Source organism: Petaurus breviceps, unplaced genomic scaffold (assembly GCF_028583685.1).
Source record: "Petaurus breviceps papuanus isolate PSGF00001 unplaced genomic scaffold, PetGlider_PUasm1.0 90603, whole genome shotgun sequence".
NCBI lineage: Eukaryota > Metazoa > Chordata > Mammalia > Diprotodontia > Petauridae > Petaurus > Petaurus breviceps.
Genome location: NW_027187284.1, coordinates 7343642 through 7359553, shown reverse-complemented (window position 1 = coordinate 7359553; position 15912 = coordinate 7343642). Strand labels below are relative to the sequence as shown.

The window sequence follows — 15912 nt, the reverse complement described above, 5'->3', positions numbered from 1 at the left end:
CTTGAGAAATTCTTCCAGTAAGGGAAGGAAAGGGAATTAGTATTTATGTGCCAGACAATGTGCTAAACTCTTTACATATATTATCTTGTTTGATCCTGAAAAATTTTATTGTTAAGGAAATGCAGGCAAAAAAGGTCAAGTGACTTGCCTAGGGTTACACAGCTAGTATATGTCTGAGGCTGGATTTTAACTCAGGTCTTCCAGACACCAGAGCCAGTATTCTTTCCACTGTGCTACCTACCTAGTACTTAACAATTTGGAAGCAGTATTAGAGGGTGTTGGGGGAGGGGTAGAATTCCATTCCTTGTTGTTACTCCATTAATTACCAACCTTAGTTAACATGGGACTAAAACATCCCCAGAGTCCCAGAATCTCAGAGTTGGCAGGGAGCATATAAGACTCTAGTCTAACACATACTTATCCAGCAAGTAATCATCAAACCTTTACTTCAAGATCTCCTGATGTATCCCATTCCATTTTTTATCAGCTTTAATTGTTAGGAAACTTTTCCTTACCTCAAACCTAATTTTTTTGTTTTTGTAACTTTTACTGTCTGCCCCTGGGGCTCTGTCTCTTTTACTTTTGTACTCTCTGCCCCTGGGGCATAAGTCTCTTTAGACTTTCCCTATGGCAGCTCTTTCTAAAGCTAAAGATCATTATCATGGTCCTTACCCCAGCCCCCACCAAGTCTTCTATTGTCCAGGTTAAACATCCTCATTTCTTTCGATCAGTTCACTTAGGGAATAAACTTGAGGTCCCTTGCCATCTGGATTGCCTTCTCTCACCACCTTCAAGATTATCAGTGTCCTTCCTAAAATTTGGTGCCCAGCACTGAACACAACATTCTAGATGTGATTGGATCAGAGCGCAGAGTACATTCCAAGGGGGAGAGTTATTTCAGTAATTTACTCTGTGTTTAATATTGTGATTGAAGGGATGTGAAGCTAGAATAGGTAATGAGCTAGGAGGAAAGAGAGAGGGATCAAGAAATATTAGGTAAAATGAGAATGAAGACAGGTGTAGAAGAAGAAGACTTGTGGTATTTATGGAAGGGGAGGAGATCATGGTGAAAGAGTAAAATTTTGGAGTAAAGACTCTTGAAGCTGAAGGAGTTCAAGCAATAATGAGTTTCAGTATAAGCAATTCTACTCCAGCCACTGACATAGTCAGTAGAGTGTAGTTAGAAGTCATGAGAACTAAGGAGAGAGACCACTGTGCTATGTCTCTTTGGAAAACCTATTAATTGGTGAATTGAATAAAAGACCAAATTATATTTTGTATGAAGAAATTATCTTCCTGTTCTGTCTTCTATTATTTATTAACTAAGTAATTATAATAACTTTTATCATATTAAATTTGTTTTGAAGTGTGAGGGAAATATAGACTCAGGTTTTTCATTCTTTAGAGGCATATAAATCAGTGTCTCAAGCATGCAGAGTGCTCTGTCAGCTTTGTAAAATAGCTAAGTTGCACTTATAAAACTAGGAGAGTTGGTTACAAAAACTTTAAATATATTTTGATTATGTAATCGTTTCAGGTAGCTATTATGCTGTCATTTGGCTATTTTTAAAAACACAATTTTATGAGATTATATTTTATGCAGTAATATGTTCTTTGGATTGATTTGTTAGTTTTCATCTGATGATATTTCTGAATTTAAGTCAAACTAAACTTTTAAATAAATATTTCATCAAAGAAGTTATTAAATTTCCAGCCTTTTTCATTTTTCTCCCATTTACGACTTTACAGTTTTACTTAAAGTCTTGCTGAAAGAATATTTACTAGCATCATTAAAAATAATTGCTTTCGAAGTATAGAAGCTTTTCAGAAAATCTGATGTTTGTTGACTCAAATTACCTAATATTAGAATTGCTTAGTTGTGAATACAAAACTAGTAGAGTTGATTCTGAAAAATCAAAATATCAGTTTCATTGTTATGTAGTCAATATGGATATTTGTACCCAGACTTGTCTTATAGCCTGTGCTTCAAAAATGAAAAATTTGTCTGTTAAGTATTGTTGATTTGTCATGTCATTCAGTCAATAAACATTTACTAAGCACCTACTATGTGTCAGTCACTTTGCTAAGCACCAGGGATACAGAAAGAGACAAGAAATAGTCCCTGGCCATATACAGGATAAATAGGAAGTAATTAACAGAGGGAAGGTCTAGAATTAGGAGGTGTTGGGAAAGGCTTCCTGTATAGAGTTTTAGCTGGCTCTTGCAGGAAGCCAGGGAATCAGTAGGCAGAAATGTGGAGGGAAATTGTTCCAAGCATGGGAAAACAGCCAGAGAAAATGCCCAGAACCAAGAGATGGAGTATCTGTTCCTGGAACGGTCAGGAGGCCAGTGTCACTGGATAGAGGAGTATATGATGGGGAGTAGATATAAGAAGAATAGAAAAGTAGGAGGGGGCTAGGTTATAAAAGACTTCTAATGCAAATAGAGGCCTTTGTATTTGGTCTTGGAGATCATAGGGAGCCACTGGAGTTTTATTGAGTAGGGGGGTGACCTGATCAGACCTGTAAATCACTTTAGTGGTTAAATTGAGGATGCATTGGAGTGGGCAGAGTCTTGGGGCAGGCAGACTCCCACCAGCAGGCAATTTCAGGAGTCCGGGCTTTAGGTGATGAAGAGCTGCACTATAGTGGTGGCAGTGTCGGAGGAGAGACGGAAGCATATTCAAGAGATGTTATAAAGGTGAAATCCATAGTTCTTGATCTGGAAGGTGAGAAAGAGTGAGGAATATAGGATGACGCCTTGGTCAAGAGCTTGAGGGACTGGGAGGATGGTGTCACTCTCTGTAGTAGTAGAGTAGGAAGGCAGTGGGGAGGGGTTAGGAGGAGCAACAGGAAGTTCTCCTGGATCTGATGAGTTTGAGATGTCTACTAGATATTCAGTTGGAGATATAGGAAAGTCAGTTGGAGATACGAGATTGGAGGTTAGCAGAGAGACTGGGGCAGAAAAGATAGATTTGAGAATCATCAACTTAGAGATGGTAATTAAATACAAGGGAATGGATGAGATCATCAAGTGAAGTAGTAGAGGGAGAAGAAAAGAGAGTCCAGGACAGAACCCTGAGGGGTACCTACAGTTACAGGTCATCATGGTCTGAGTAAGGATCCACGAAGTCAGAAAAATTGGAAGAGAACCAGGAAAGAGTTTTGCCCTGAAAACCAAGAGAAAGGAAGAGACACTGTCAATAAGGAGAGAATGATCATCAGTGGCAGAGGCTGTGAAAAGGTCAAGAGGAATAAGGATTGAGAAAAGAGCTTTAGATTTGGTACCCAAGTAACTTTAGAAGGGGAAGTTTCACTGGGATGATAAAAGTCAGAGGCAGAATTGTAAGGGGTTAAGAAGAGAGAAAATGAAGGCAGCTATTGTAGATGACTTTTTGAGGAGTTTATCTACAAAGGACAGAAGGGACAGAGGATGAAAGTGGGGATAAAAGTCAAATGAGGGTTTTTTCAGTGTTTGGGAGCCATAGACATATTTGTAGGCAGTAAGAAATGAACCATTAGATAAGAAGAGATTGAAAATAAATGATAGAGTAGGGATGATATTGGAAGGGACAGAGTGGGATGGAATCACTTTAGCAGGTAGAGGGATTGGCCTTGGTAAGCAGTAAGGCCCCTTCATTGTGTCAGGCAAGGGGTGAGGGAGGAGAGAGTGGCAGAAGATACCTGAGTGATTGGAGATGAGGAAGAGAAATGAAGAGGGAACTGGTGGTGAATGGCTTCAATTGTTTCTGCTAAATATGAGACAGGGCTGATAGAGTGGGGGAATTGCGAGCCATGGGAGGTTTGGGCAAAAAGGTCTGGAAGAGCCCCTGTGGAGAGTAGGATAGTGAGTTGTTGATAAGGCAGCTATAGAAAGATTGTCTGGCAGTATTGAGAGCCCAGTTGAGATTGTATAAAAATAAATTTGTAGTCAGAATGGTTTTGTGATTTTCAGGATATATTTAGGATTTAAGAAAGCGAATGGTTAGAATGATCCAAAGATGAGGTTGGGCAGAGCATTATAGACAAAATGATAAAGGCACCTGGGGATTCAAGAGAAGAGAACGGTTTAATTGAATTGGTGACATATGGTGATTAGCCTTTTCTTTTGCGAAGAGTAGCTTCCTATCATAGGTTTGTAACATTTTTGCCTTCAAAACTCAGCAAAACAGGGGTGGCTAAGTGGTGCAGTGAATAGAGCTCTGACCCCGGAGTCAGGAGGACCTGAATTCAAATCCAGACTCAGACATTTAACATTTACTAGCTGTGTGACCTCAGGCAAGTCACTTAACCCCAATTACTCTGCCTTCCCCCTCCAAAAAAAAAGTTCAATATGAGAGTATCAACTACATCTTATACATCCTTTGAAATTTTTTTTTTTTAATATTTTTAAGCAATTGGGGTTAAGTAACTTGCTCAAGGTTACACGGCCAGTTATTTCTGGGTGTGGTGCTGAGTGTCTGAGCCCGGGATTTGATCTCCAGGTCGTCCCAACACTGGAGCCGGGTACTCTTACTCGCTGAGCCACCTGGCCGCCCCTAAGCAATTGGGGTTAAGTAACTTGCTCAAGGTTACACGGTCAGGTGTTTCTGGGTGGGTGCTAAGTGTCTGAGCCCGGGATTCGATCTCCAGGTCTTCTCAACACTGGAGCCGGTGCTCTTACTCGCTGTGCTACCTGGCCGCCCCGCATCCTTTGAAATTTTTAATAGAAATTACATCTTCAGCTTTAATTAAATACTCATCTACATCAATTAACAATGTATACATTATGGTACTAGGTAGTATGGCGGTCATTAGATAAAATGTATGGGGCACATGGGAGAAAATATTTTCCTGATGATCAAGAAACTTAAAATATAAATGCTGTTTAAATCATGCAGTATTTTCTTGAGTCTTTCTTTTAATAAAAGATTGAAGGTTCCTAAGAATTATACATTTTCTGTGAGACTGCTCTCTACCTTATTAATATGATTTTTTTTCATTTTTTTTTTCCAGATCTAATTACTTGTTTAGATACTGCAGCTAATTTTTTGGAGCCAGAGTTCAGGTATGACCAAATTTCACACTTTGTTTTATTTTGTTTTTGATCATACCATTTTGATCTAAACATTATTAAATTGATAGATTCATTGCATGATATCACCATTCTTCCAAGATTCTTGTATACTTAGATGAAAGTGTTCTTGCGATAGTTCAAAAAAATATGTTCCAGAGTCTACCTTCATTATAATATTTTGTATGTTTCTAAAATTGGAATTAAGATTAAGATGTTATATCATTCCTTCATAATAATCGTCTTAGATGGGCAATACAGGAATATTATTATCCCCATTTTACATATGAATAAATGGAGAAAAAGAAGGATGACATGAATTTAAAATTAGGAGAATTATTTCTTTAGAGCTTTGAAAAAACTTACAATGTAAGGGGAAGGTATAGAAATAATTTTAATGGGTTAAAGTACATTTACATATGTTTTATAAAGATATAAAGCCCTATTTTGAATTTGTGATTGATCTTTGGAGCTTCTTACTTTCAATGCAACTTATTTCTTTTTCTGCTTTTTACATTTTTAAATAATGTCATGTGTACTCAGTTTATTATCCCTTTAAGTGTGTGCCTTATAGGTAGTATGTCTATCCACAAAAGGTCTACCTCCCTAAATCCAAATTAAGAGTAACACATAGGGTTATTATGAACTGTTAGGTCTCTTTAATTGTACTTCAATTAGTGATATTTTAAATTTTTTTAAATTGGGAATTGGTTCTACTGTTTTTTTTTTTTACTTTGGAAGTTCACAAAATAAAGTGCCTTCTAAACAGATTAAATATTTTGTTTTTGTTTTCCTTAGGTTACCATTTTATATTCCTGATTGCCCTTTTTCAAAGTTTGTTGACACTTCAGTTACTTATTATTTCCAGATTTTGATATGATTTAGCCATTTACAGGGAGAATGGCAGACCATGGCATATAAATACGAACACTACTGACTTCTGATTTCCAAAGTGCAAGAATAGTGGTAGTCAGTTTTTTAAGTGGGTGAATGCTAAGTTTATGCATCACAGTTCATTAAATCATGTCATTTTAAGCAGGGAGAGGACGTTTAAGATGTAGCCGATACTCTCATATTTTATAGATTGAGCAAGTTAGAATGTTTTTCAAAATTCTTCAGTGATACAATAGAGACAGCAGGTGGTGGTGTAGTGGATAAACATCAGATCCTTACTAGCAGTGTGACTCTGGACAAATTGCTTAATCCGTGTTTGCTGTGGTTTTTCTCATCTGTAAAATGGGAATAGTAATAGCACTTACCTCCCAGGGATATTGTGAACATGAGATGAGATCATAATTATGTAATGTTTAGCCCAGTGCCTGGCCCATACGTAGTAAGTGCTCTATCTATGTAAAATGTTACTATTATTGTTAGCAATAGTGAATGACTGAGAACCATTCATACCACATTATTCTTATTTACTTTTTTTGGTAGATAATTTGGATTACTCTTTTCTTAAAAAACAATCAGATAAAATCCCTTTTTATTTTTATCAACAGTGCTCTTCTTTTTCCTTTCTAAAACTTTTTTTCTTATGAACTTAACCAGCGTCAACAAACATGATCATTTTCTTATAAAAAATAATTTTTAAAGAATTTCATAAATGAAACCATAAATTTCCTATATACAACTTGGTTTTAAGTATACATTAAATTTCACATTACAGCACCAAACACTGCCCTGCTTGGACTCCTCTCCTGTGTATTTTTAAAGCCCTTTCACTGACACTTTCTTTCATCCGTCACTACTCACCTACTCACCTCCACAACTCCCTCCTCCTCTAATATAGTAAAAGCTGTTCCTTGTAACAAATATAGTCAAAACAGGTTCATCCATAAGCAAGTCTGAAAATGTGTACCTCACTCTGCATCTCAGATCCATCACCTTATCCATATGTTCTTAGAAATGTATTGACTGTATCTCATAACATGAGATTCACAGGTGACTAGCGGCCATGGAGAAAATATGACTGCTGAGCCATGAATACTGTTTACAATTTAGATGTAGAATCAGGACACTTAATTGATTTAAAGTAGTGTTACTGACTGAAGATGTACCAGCACACACTCTTTAAATGGTTTTTGTCTTTCAGTAAGTACTGTCCAGCGGGCTGCCTTATTCCTTTTGCTGAGATTTCTGGAACTATTCCTCATGGATATAGAGATGTAAGTTGGATGTAGATTTTATTTTAAGAGTTCTACTTTTTTTTTAAAAATAAATATATTTTTTTTTAAAGTTCAGAGTAGGTGAGTATACATTTTTTGTACCTTTTTATGAATACTCTTTTTTAGGAATTGGTGCTTTAGTGTTTTTAATTTCCTTACTTCTGCTAATGGCAGCATTCTTCCAGTCACCAAAGTTTGCAACCCAGGATTCATCCTTGACTTTGCACTTACCTTTGCAAATCTAATAATTTCCATGCCTTCTCAATTCTACCTGCTAAACATCCCTTGCATTTGTCCCCTTCTGTTCATCACCTTAATCTAGGGAGGACTTCACCACCTTTTGTCTAGATTTTTGCTGTAGCCTTCTGTTAGTTATCTCCTCTCCCCACCCCCATTTGTTCTCCCTCTGCTCCATTCTGTCTTCCACATGGCTACCAGACTGATATTCCTAAAGTGCAGGTCTGCCTGACACTCCCCTTGTCAAGAAGTTTCATTGGTTTTCTCTTGCCTTTAGGACAAAATAAAACACTTTTGGCATGTAAAGCCTTTTGGATTCTAGCTTCACCCTATATTTTGAATATGATTAAATATTATATTTACTAATTGCTGTTCCCTGTGTAAAGATGTTTCATTTTCTGAAGAGGTATATTTGCAAAGACTGTCTTGCCTGCTTGGAATGCCCTTATTACTCACTAACTGTTGGAGTTTTTAGCACCTTTAAAGTTTTACCTCTGGTGCCATCTCCTTCAAGATTGTCTGCCTGATCCCCCTAGTTGTTAGTGTTCCTTGTGACCCCAAACCACTGGCTATTTATCTTGTATGTATCCTCTATTTACCTGTCTATGAACAAGTTACATCTGCCCAATAGAATGTAAACCCATGGAGGACAGGGAATGTCTCTTTTTTATTTTGGTGCCACCCCCCTGCCCCCAATGTCTAGGACAGTGCCTGCCATATAGCAATCATTTAATAAATTATTAATTGATTCAAATTGGTATGTATCTATATATATTATTCACAGAAAATTTGTCATATTTTATAAACCACAGACCAAACAATTAAAATAGACTAAATATGTTGTTTATAATAGAAATAATAAGACTAATCGTGAGTATTTTCCATTTCTTTTCCCCAAGTCATCTTCACTTTGCATGGCAGGTATACATGCAGGAGTTGTGTCAAATAATTTGGGAGGCCAGATCAGTGTTGTAATCAGCAAAGGCATACCATACTATGAAAGTTCTTTGGCTAATAATGTCACATCTGTAGTGTAAGTATTATTCTTGCTGTGTTGTGGATATTTATTGGGAGTGTTGGGGAGAGTTTATATTCTAGTAATAAGAAAGTTATACATATCAAATGCTCATAAAATAAACACTTGAGAGTAGCATACTTTTTACATATTTTATGTTTTTGTAAATCAAAGGTTCTTTTTGTGTCATGGATCTCTTTGACAGTCTGGTGAAACCTATAAGTTCATTCTTAGAATAGTATTTTTGCTTCTGAAAATTCAGAATTGAAGGAAGTACTAAATTTCTGTTAGATTAATGAAAAGTAAAGATCTAATTTTTTTTTCTCATTCAAATTCAGAGCTCCTCTGATGGTTATGGACTCCTTTGGGATTCTATAGGGAGCTTAGGTTAAAAACCCTTGTTTTAAATAGAGAATAAATGGATCAATATTCTAGTATGGTATTTCCAAAAGTCCCCTTGACATTTTTATGGAAGTAGCATCAATGAGAATCAAGATACCATGTTTCCCCGATAATAAGACACTGTCTTATTACTTTTTTTGGACAGAAAAACACCAGAGGGCTTATTTTAATGAACATTGACAGCAATGACATGTGACTCCTCTACAATTGCTTTCTTATACTCAACAGTATAGCTCTTCCTTTTTGTACTCATGTCTGGGGGTCAAAACAGACAGAATAATAAAATTATGACCATTAGTCCTTCTTTTCACTCCATCATGCCTCCTGAGTTCTTCTTTTTTCCTCCATCATGCCCTTTTTATCCTCCATCATGCCCCCTCACTCCCGCTTACATACCGGGTTTTTATGTTGTCCTGCCTCAGCTCTCCTTCGCGGCACTGCTCTCAATGGCGCCAGCAAGCAAATCACTGGGGAAGAACAGGATGACGCGCTCACTGCTGCAGCTCTGATTGGATGCAGCTTGGAGCGTGGTGTGCGTTTCACCGGGGGGGGGGGCGGTGCATACAGAGGGTACCGTAATGTAGCGTGTAGCGCAGGGGATCACCTTCACTACAGTAGCGATCTCAATAGGGCTTATTTTGGGGGGAGGGCTTATTTTAGAGGAATCTTACACAGTAAGGGGAGGGCTTATTTTCGGGTTAGGTCTTATTATCGGGGAAACACGGTATGTATGTTCTAATCATGACTGTACCTCTTGTGACCAAAAGTAATTGCATAAAGTGCTTTGTACTTATTTCCAATCAGTAAATAATATCACTTGAGGGATTTTTGAGGCTAAGCTAAAAACTCCTTCAACATTTAGTAAACATTTATTAAGCCCCTACTCTCTGCAAGGCCCTATGCAAAGTAGCAGGGGGCATTCAGTTATTTATGACATAATTTTTGCCCTTCAGATGTTTGTGGCATGAGCGATAAGACATGTGCACACCATCCTCATCCATTTATATATTACTTTAAAGTTTGCAAAGTGCTTTATATATATTAAGTCATTGAATCTTCCCAACACTGTGATATTGATATAGGTGCTGTTGCTATCCCCATTTGATAGGTGAAGAAGCTGAGGAAGCATTGATAGATTTAGAGCTTGAAGGGACCCCAGAGGTCATCTAGTAGAACCCCCTATTTTGTATGTGAAGTAACTGAAGCCCATACAGATTATTCATGTTGTCACATGGTAAATAGTAGAGCCAAGATTTAATAGCATTTACTTGAAGTGCTGTTAAATTAGACAAGGGTGTGACGTTACTGATTTGGTGAAATCAGAGAAAGCTTCACGGAGGAAGTATTATTTAAGCTGAACTTTGCAATACAGATATAGAGAAAGAAGACATCCCAAGCTCAGAAAACACCATGAGCTAAGGCAAAAAATTATAGGCATCAGTCAAGAGAAGTCATGTACTTTATCATGTGATTGGAGGAGAGAGTATGGTGAGGTAAGACTGGAAAAGGTAGGTTGGACCCAGTGCTACCTCCTTCAATAAGCCAGATTGTGGGGGGTCTTGAGAGATAGGAGTTTGATTTTCTTTTAATACAGGGGAAGGCCATTGAAGATTTTTTTTTTAAGTCATGGTATGATGTAATCAGTCATTCATTAGGAAATTTACTTTCTATAGGATCATAATATTTTACAACATGTAGGAAGAATTAGTAGTAGAGATCATATAATATAGTTCCTTTATAGATGACAGATTTGCTCGGGTTTTTTTACTCCAAATTCAATATATTTTATGCTATACCATGTTGCTCTTTTTTGTGCATTTATGTAGCATCTACAGTTCCTTGGCTCTTCTCCAAATATAGAAATAAGCATCCTTGCAGGTATTCCAAACAAGGAGATGTTGAGGTAGAACATTAGTATAGTAGAAAATTTTCCTTGTATAGATCGTGTCTTCTCTATGTATTGTCATGTAAAGAACACTTGGCTAAAATAAATGTGGTTAAAGCTTATTGAAACAAATCCCTTATCAAAGTTATCAAACCAATTTTTTATTTGAAACAAAAGCATTATATCACATCCTAATTGCATTGAGTCCACTTTCCCTTTTCTGTTTTCCTCTAGGCCCATAATACACATTTATTTAGTCCTTTTTTTCTGTTCTAAAGACAGATAATTTTCCAGTGTCCTTTGGAGAGTTATGGAAAGGATAGGACCTTACTTTTCAAGAATGGTTTGAATGCATTACTCTAGAAAGGGGTATATATTAGATGACATCTCAATGTTTCTCTAGTCCTATGATTTTACCACATTGTGAGATAATCATTAACTTTTCCCTTGCCTAGATTTACCTAAGTGATGTATATCCATTACTGAAAATTCCAAACCTAATATTGAATTGCAAAATCAAAACTAAAACTTCTTTTTGGTTCTCAATTTATATGGCCATGTTCTCAAGAATATCCTGGTTGTATTAAGAATCAGGTTTTATTCTGCCTGTACTAGTAAATAGTGAATCCTGCTCACTTTTGGTAGATTTCAAAATTTTTGGAGAAATGGATACTCAGTTTATTTTGTGGTGGGTTCTCCCAACCCCCCATTTTTCACTACATAATCTGAATTGTCATAGGCATTTTTTTTCCAGTTATAATGTCTGACGTTTTATTCATTAGAAGCAAAAAATACAGGGGAAATATTTTTTTCTTTTTTTTTCAGTATAAAAAATAATCTGGTGTTACATTAAAGCAGGTTTACTTTTGTAAACAGTGATGTGAAAAGTCTAGGTTTTCATGGACGTAGATTTGAATAAGTGCATTATGTGACTCGGTGAATTTCTGTCTTTTGTTTTCTGTAGGGGACAGTTATCTGCAAGTCTGTTTACCTTTAAAACTAGTGGTAAGTCTGTTATTGACTTTAACGTTTAATTAGAAATTAATAAAATGCCAATCTTAACGATTTAGGAATAATCCTGCATTTATTTGCCATGGTTTATCATTGAATTGACCAAGTACTTATGCAGAGATTTCTGCTTAAACACCAAGGAGTAAGTGATAGGGAAAATATAAAAGAAATATAAGACATATAAGACAAGAGCCTTTTTCTAGACAGGCAACTAAAACATGCAAATATGAAATTACTCAAAAACAACAATGTATGCATGCATGAAATGCAAGCCTGCTTTACTGACATATTCTCAGTTATGTATGTAAAAATGCTGAAAAAAATAATAAAAATTTATATATGTAGCGGGTCCCTAGCCCTTCTTCTCCCCCCCCCCCCAAACTCATACCTGTCACAGAGATCTCAGCAGCCAGAGGCCCATCTCTAACCTGGTGGCCACAGATCTCATATGTAGCCCTCCCTCACCAGTCCCAAGGGACCCTGTAGTCATAATTTTTACCTATTACAATCCACCAGAAAATATTTAACAAGTGTATGGTATGTGTTAGCCACTGTTCTAGGCACTGAGTATAATAAATATAAAGAACAAAGTAGTTTTTACTCCTAAGAAGCTTACTGTTTGCACTGCTACCACTGAACAAAGGTAGATTTAATCGGGGCTGGGGACCGAGAGAGAAAAATTAATTAGGAGAAATTTGCAGGGATTCAGAGGTCTATTACTTTAGTAGCTATAGTTATAATACTTAAGAGTAGGAAGTAAGGTATGTGAATTTTTGTAAGTGAAAATTAAGGCATGAGATACAATATTCTGATTAACAGATTAGAATTAAAATATATACTTTGATGGATCCATGATATCATTAATGGTTGTAATCCCTCCTCTAGTACAGTTCACCATCCTTAAGTATCTTCATTGGGATCTGCCTGACATGCTAGATGCCTTCTTCTGGTCTTTTAGTTACGTAACAAGTACTAGTGTAGTACTCTAGCTGTCATCCCTTGATTTCAAAATAAGATCAGCCCACAACCTTTTCCGGTCATTTATGTCTCAAGGATGTCTTTACTAACACATCTTGTACACAAGATACTGTTGGCCTTATGCTGTAGCCTGCTTACATCCCTTTTGAGTCACCTGTAGATTTGATTCTTCTCTGATAGTGTTCAATGATCCACAGCTTGTGTACTTTGTGTACATTAAATTTGTGTACTTTGACAGGAATGAGCAGTTTGGAATAACTGAGAGTGATGTACAATTGTCCATCTTCAGTGCATATTCAAAAAATGCTGCTTGAGTGGACAGATTGTCTAATTGCATATCATAAGCTTGGCAGTAGACCTTGGTTTTTCCTGGGTGGGTTATGAGTGCAGTCACTTTTGAGTGACTCTGAATCTCCCTGAAGAGATCCTGTCATGTTCCATGGTTCATGCAGTAAGCACCACGTCATCTGGAAACAGAAGTATGGTACACATCATTAACAGAGAAACTCTTTCATTTGCACTTTGCACAGTGAATGCTCCATGATACTGGTAAAACACGTGATGGAAATGTCTTTTTGTTCACATATCTATCAATAAAATAACCTTTAAAATTGGTCAAAAATAAAAAGTGGGGAAATGGTGGATGTTAGTGATCCTTGAAAGCAAGACCATTTGTTTTTTATGAAAGAGACTACTGAAAGTTAATCCTCAAGGAATCATTACAAATTTAATAGTTTAATTTAATTATTTTGCATACTAGTTTTTCCAAAGAATGATTTTACTTCCTCCAGACACAAGAAGGATGTAAATAGAAAAATAAAGAATTGATAAATTAAATTTAGCATCTTTAATGTTAGATGTGAGTGGTTTGAATTCCCATAAAATAAATTAGTATGTCACTTTCAAGAATCTTAATGTATAAAGTTTTAACTTGATTAAAATTGAATAGCAGACAGAAATAAAATGGAAGGTTGTGGCAGCAAGCACCCCAAGCCTCCCCAGAGTCGCTGCCACCACAAGTTCTTGGATCTGTTTTGATAAAGGAAAGCAACTCAAAATGGGTTAACAAGCTTACTTTAATCTGTCAGATATGTATCATTTACCTAGTTTAGGGGAAAAAGGTCAGCACCCCAAACTTCAGAATACACAGACAGAATTATCAAGTCAGAGAAACAGATCAAGTAGACATATTTCCAAACTGTCCAACCATTACATCCATACCAAACAACATCTGGGTTTCAAAGCGGGGGGGCTCTGGACAACGGCTTCCCAGAGTTTCATCAAATCACAGAACACTTCTCAAAGTGAGCCCCAAAACAAAGCCTCACATCAGGGCTTATATAGCCTTCTTCTGGCTCAGAGAATGTAACAACCTTTTGGACCCACTGGCCAATCAAAAAGTATCTGCTGAAAAACAAGCCTCCCACCCCAGGCTCCAGGTGCACTTTAGCCTAGGGGCAGGGAAGATCTTTAAAATTTACATTCCTATTATGAAGGTCCTTGAGAGAAAAAGGGGTATTTTGTTTTTGTGTCCTCAGTGCCTGTCCCAGTGCTCTGCATATACTTGGTACATATTTGTTGAATTGTAAATAAAGATCATCATCTAAAACAAAGGAGAACTTGCTCCACTCTACCCTGGCCAGGCTCTGTCTGGAAAATTGTCTCCAGTTATGGGCACCATATTTTACAAAGGATAGCCAACAGGGTGGTAAAGGCGTTGAGAGATGATTTGAAGGAACTGGAAAGTTCAGACTGAAGAATATAAGACCTAGGGAGGACATAGTTACTGTTTGAACATCGAAAGACTATCATGTAGAAGGAGGATGAAGAATGTTTCGGTTAAACCTCAGTAGACAAGTCTGGAAACAATTAGGCTTAATGTGATAGAAGGGGATAAAAGGATTTTATATAAGATTATATAAAATAAAAGGATTATATATAAACATAAGGGCTTGTGGCAAAGCTGAAAGGAATAGCATGTGTGTAACTAAGTTGCTAGAAATATTTATATGACAAATTTAATTTTTATAAATGTTTTGAAATGTATTTAAGTGGGTTTTTTGGTGTTTAAATCTAAGTTAATAGTAAACCATTTTAACTAAAAATAATAAAAGACAAAGTAAGAGTTGATAAACTTGACCCATGTAACATTTTCAAGCAAAGATGGTTCTTGAAGCAATCAGAAGTGATTGAGCTTTGATTGAATTGAAAATTTCTGTTTGTTGGATGAAAATATATTTGTTGGAGCAGCCAGGTAGCACAGTGAGTAAGAGCACCAGCTCCAGTGTCAGGATGACCTGGGGATCGAATCCGGGCTCAGACACTTAGCACACACCCAGAAACACCTGGCCGTGTAACCTTGAGCAAGTCACTTAACCCCGATTGCTTAAAAAAAAAAATCTTTGTTTCCTTGTGGGATAGAAACTTAAATTTTTACACTTTGGAACTTGTAGGTTGGAAACATGTATATAAATATGTGTAAGCCAAAATTCAAAATCTGACAGTAGTACAATTTCAATGCCTATTTTTTGTTTGTTTTTAAATTTGAGGATGTTATGGAACACTGGGAATGGAATCTGGAGTTATCCCCGATTTTCAGATAATAGCATCATCTGTGTGGACTGACTACACAGGGCAGCAGAATAGTTGGAAACCTGAAAAGGCTAGACTGAAAAAACCTGGACCTCCTTGGGCTGCTAGTGACACTAATAAATATCAGTGGTTACAGATAGATATGAATAAGGAAAAGAAAATAACAGGTAAGTGGCACCTCTTATTTAAGAACAAGTTGTAATAGTAATATTTAGGAACTCATACAGAAAGGAAGCTTCGAATGACACACTATAGTTTTCTCCTTGACTCTATTGTTTGGCGTTTTGATGGGTGATGTGAAGAACTGGGAGGCTTGCTTATAAAGTTTGGGGTTGATACAAAACTAAAAGGATAATAAGAACATTGATGACAGAATCAGAATTAAAAAGGATTCCAACAAGCAGGAGTTGATGGGTCAAAATACAGCTATGAAGTTTAACAGGGGTAACTTTAAAATATCTTGCCCTTAGGTCCAAAATTTTAATTATACAAGTGTAGACTAAAAAGGTCTAGCCTAACATGAATTATCCTATAAAAAAGACAAAGTAATTTTAGTTGATTGCAAGTTCTATGTG

At 36.7% G+C, this 15912-nt stretch overlaps 1 protein-coding gene across 1 annotated transcript in view; it reads left to right on the top strand.

The window, feature by feature from the left end:
- The window catches only part of DCBLD2 (discoidin, CUB and LCCL domain containing 2), a 112907-nt gene that overhangs the window by 51124 nt on the left and 45871 nt on the right, over nt 1-15912 (top strand). The window contains exons 4-8 of the mRNA XM_069063843.1: nt 4995-5046; nt 7145-7217; nt 8354-8487; nt 11721-11761; nt 15295-15504. Of these exons, the coding sequence (XP_068919944.1) occupies nt 4995-5046; nt 7145-7217; nt 8354-8487; nt 11721-11761; nt 15295-15504 (510 nt within the window). The remainder of the gene's footprint in view (nt 1-4994; nt 5047-7144; nt 7218-8353; nt 8488-11720; nt 11762-15294; nt 15505-15912) is intronic.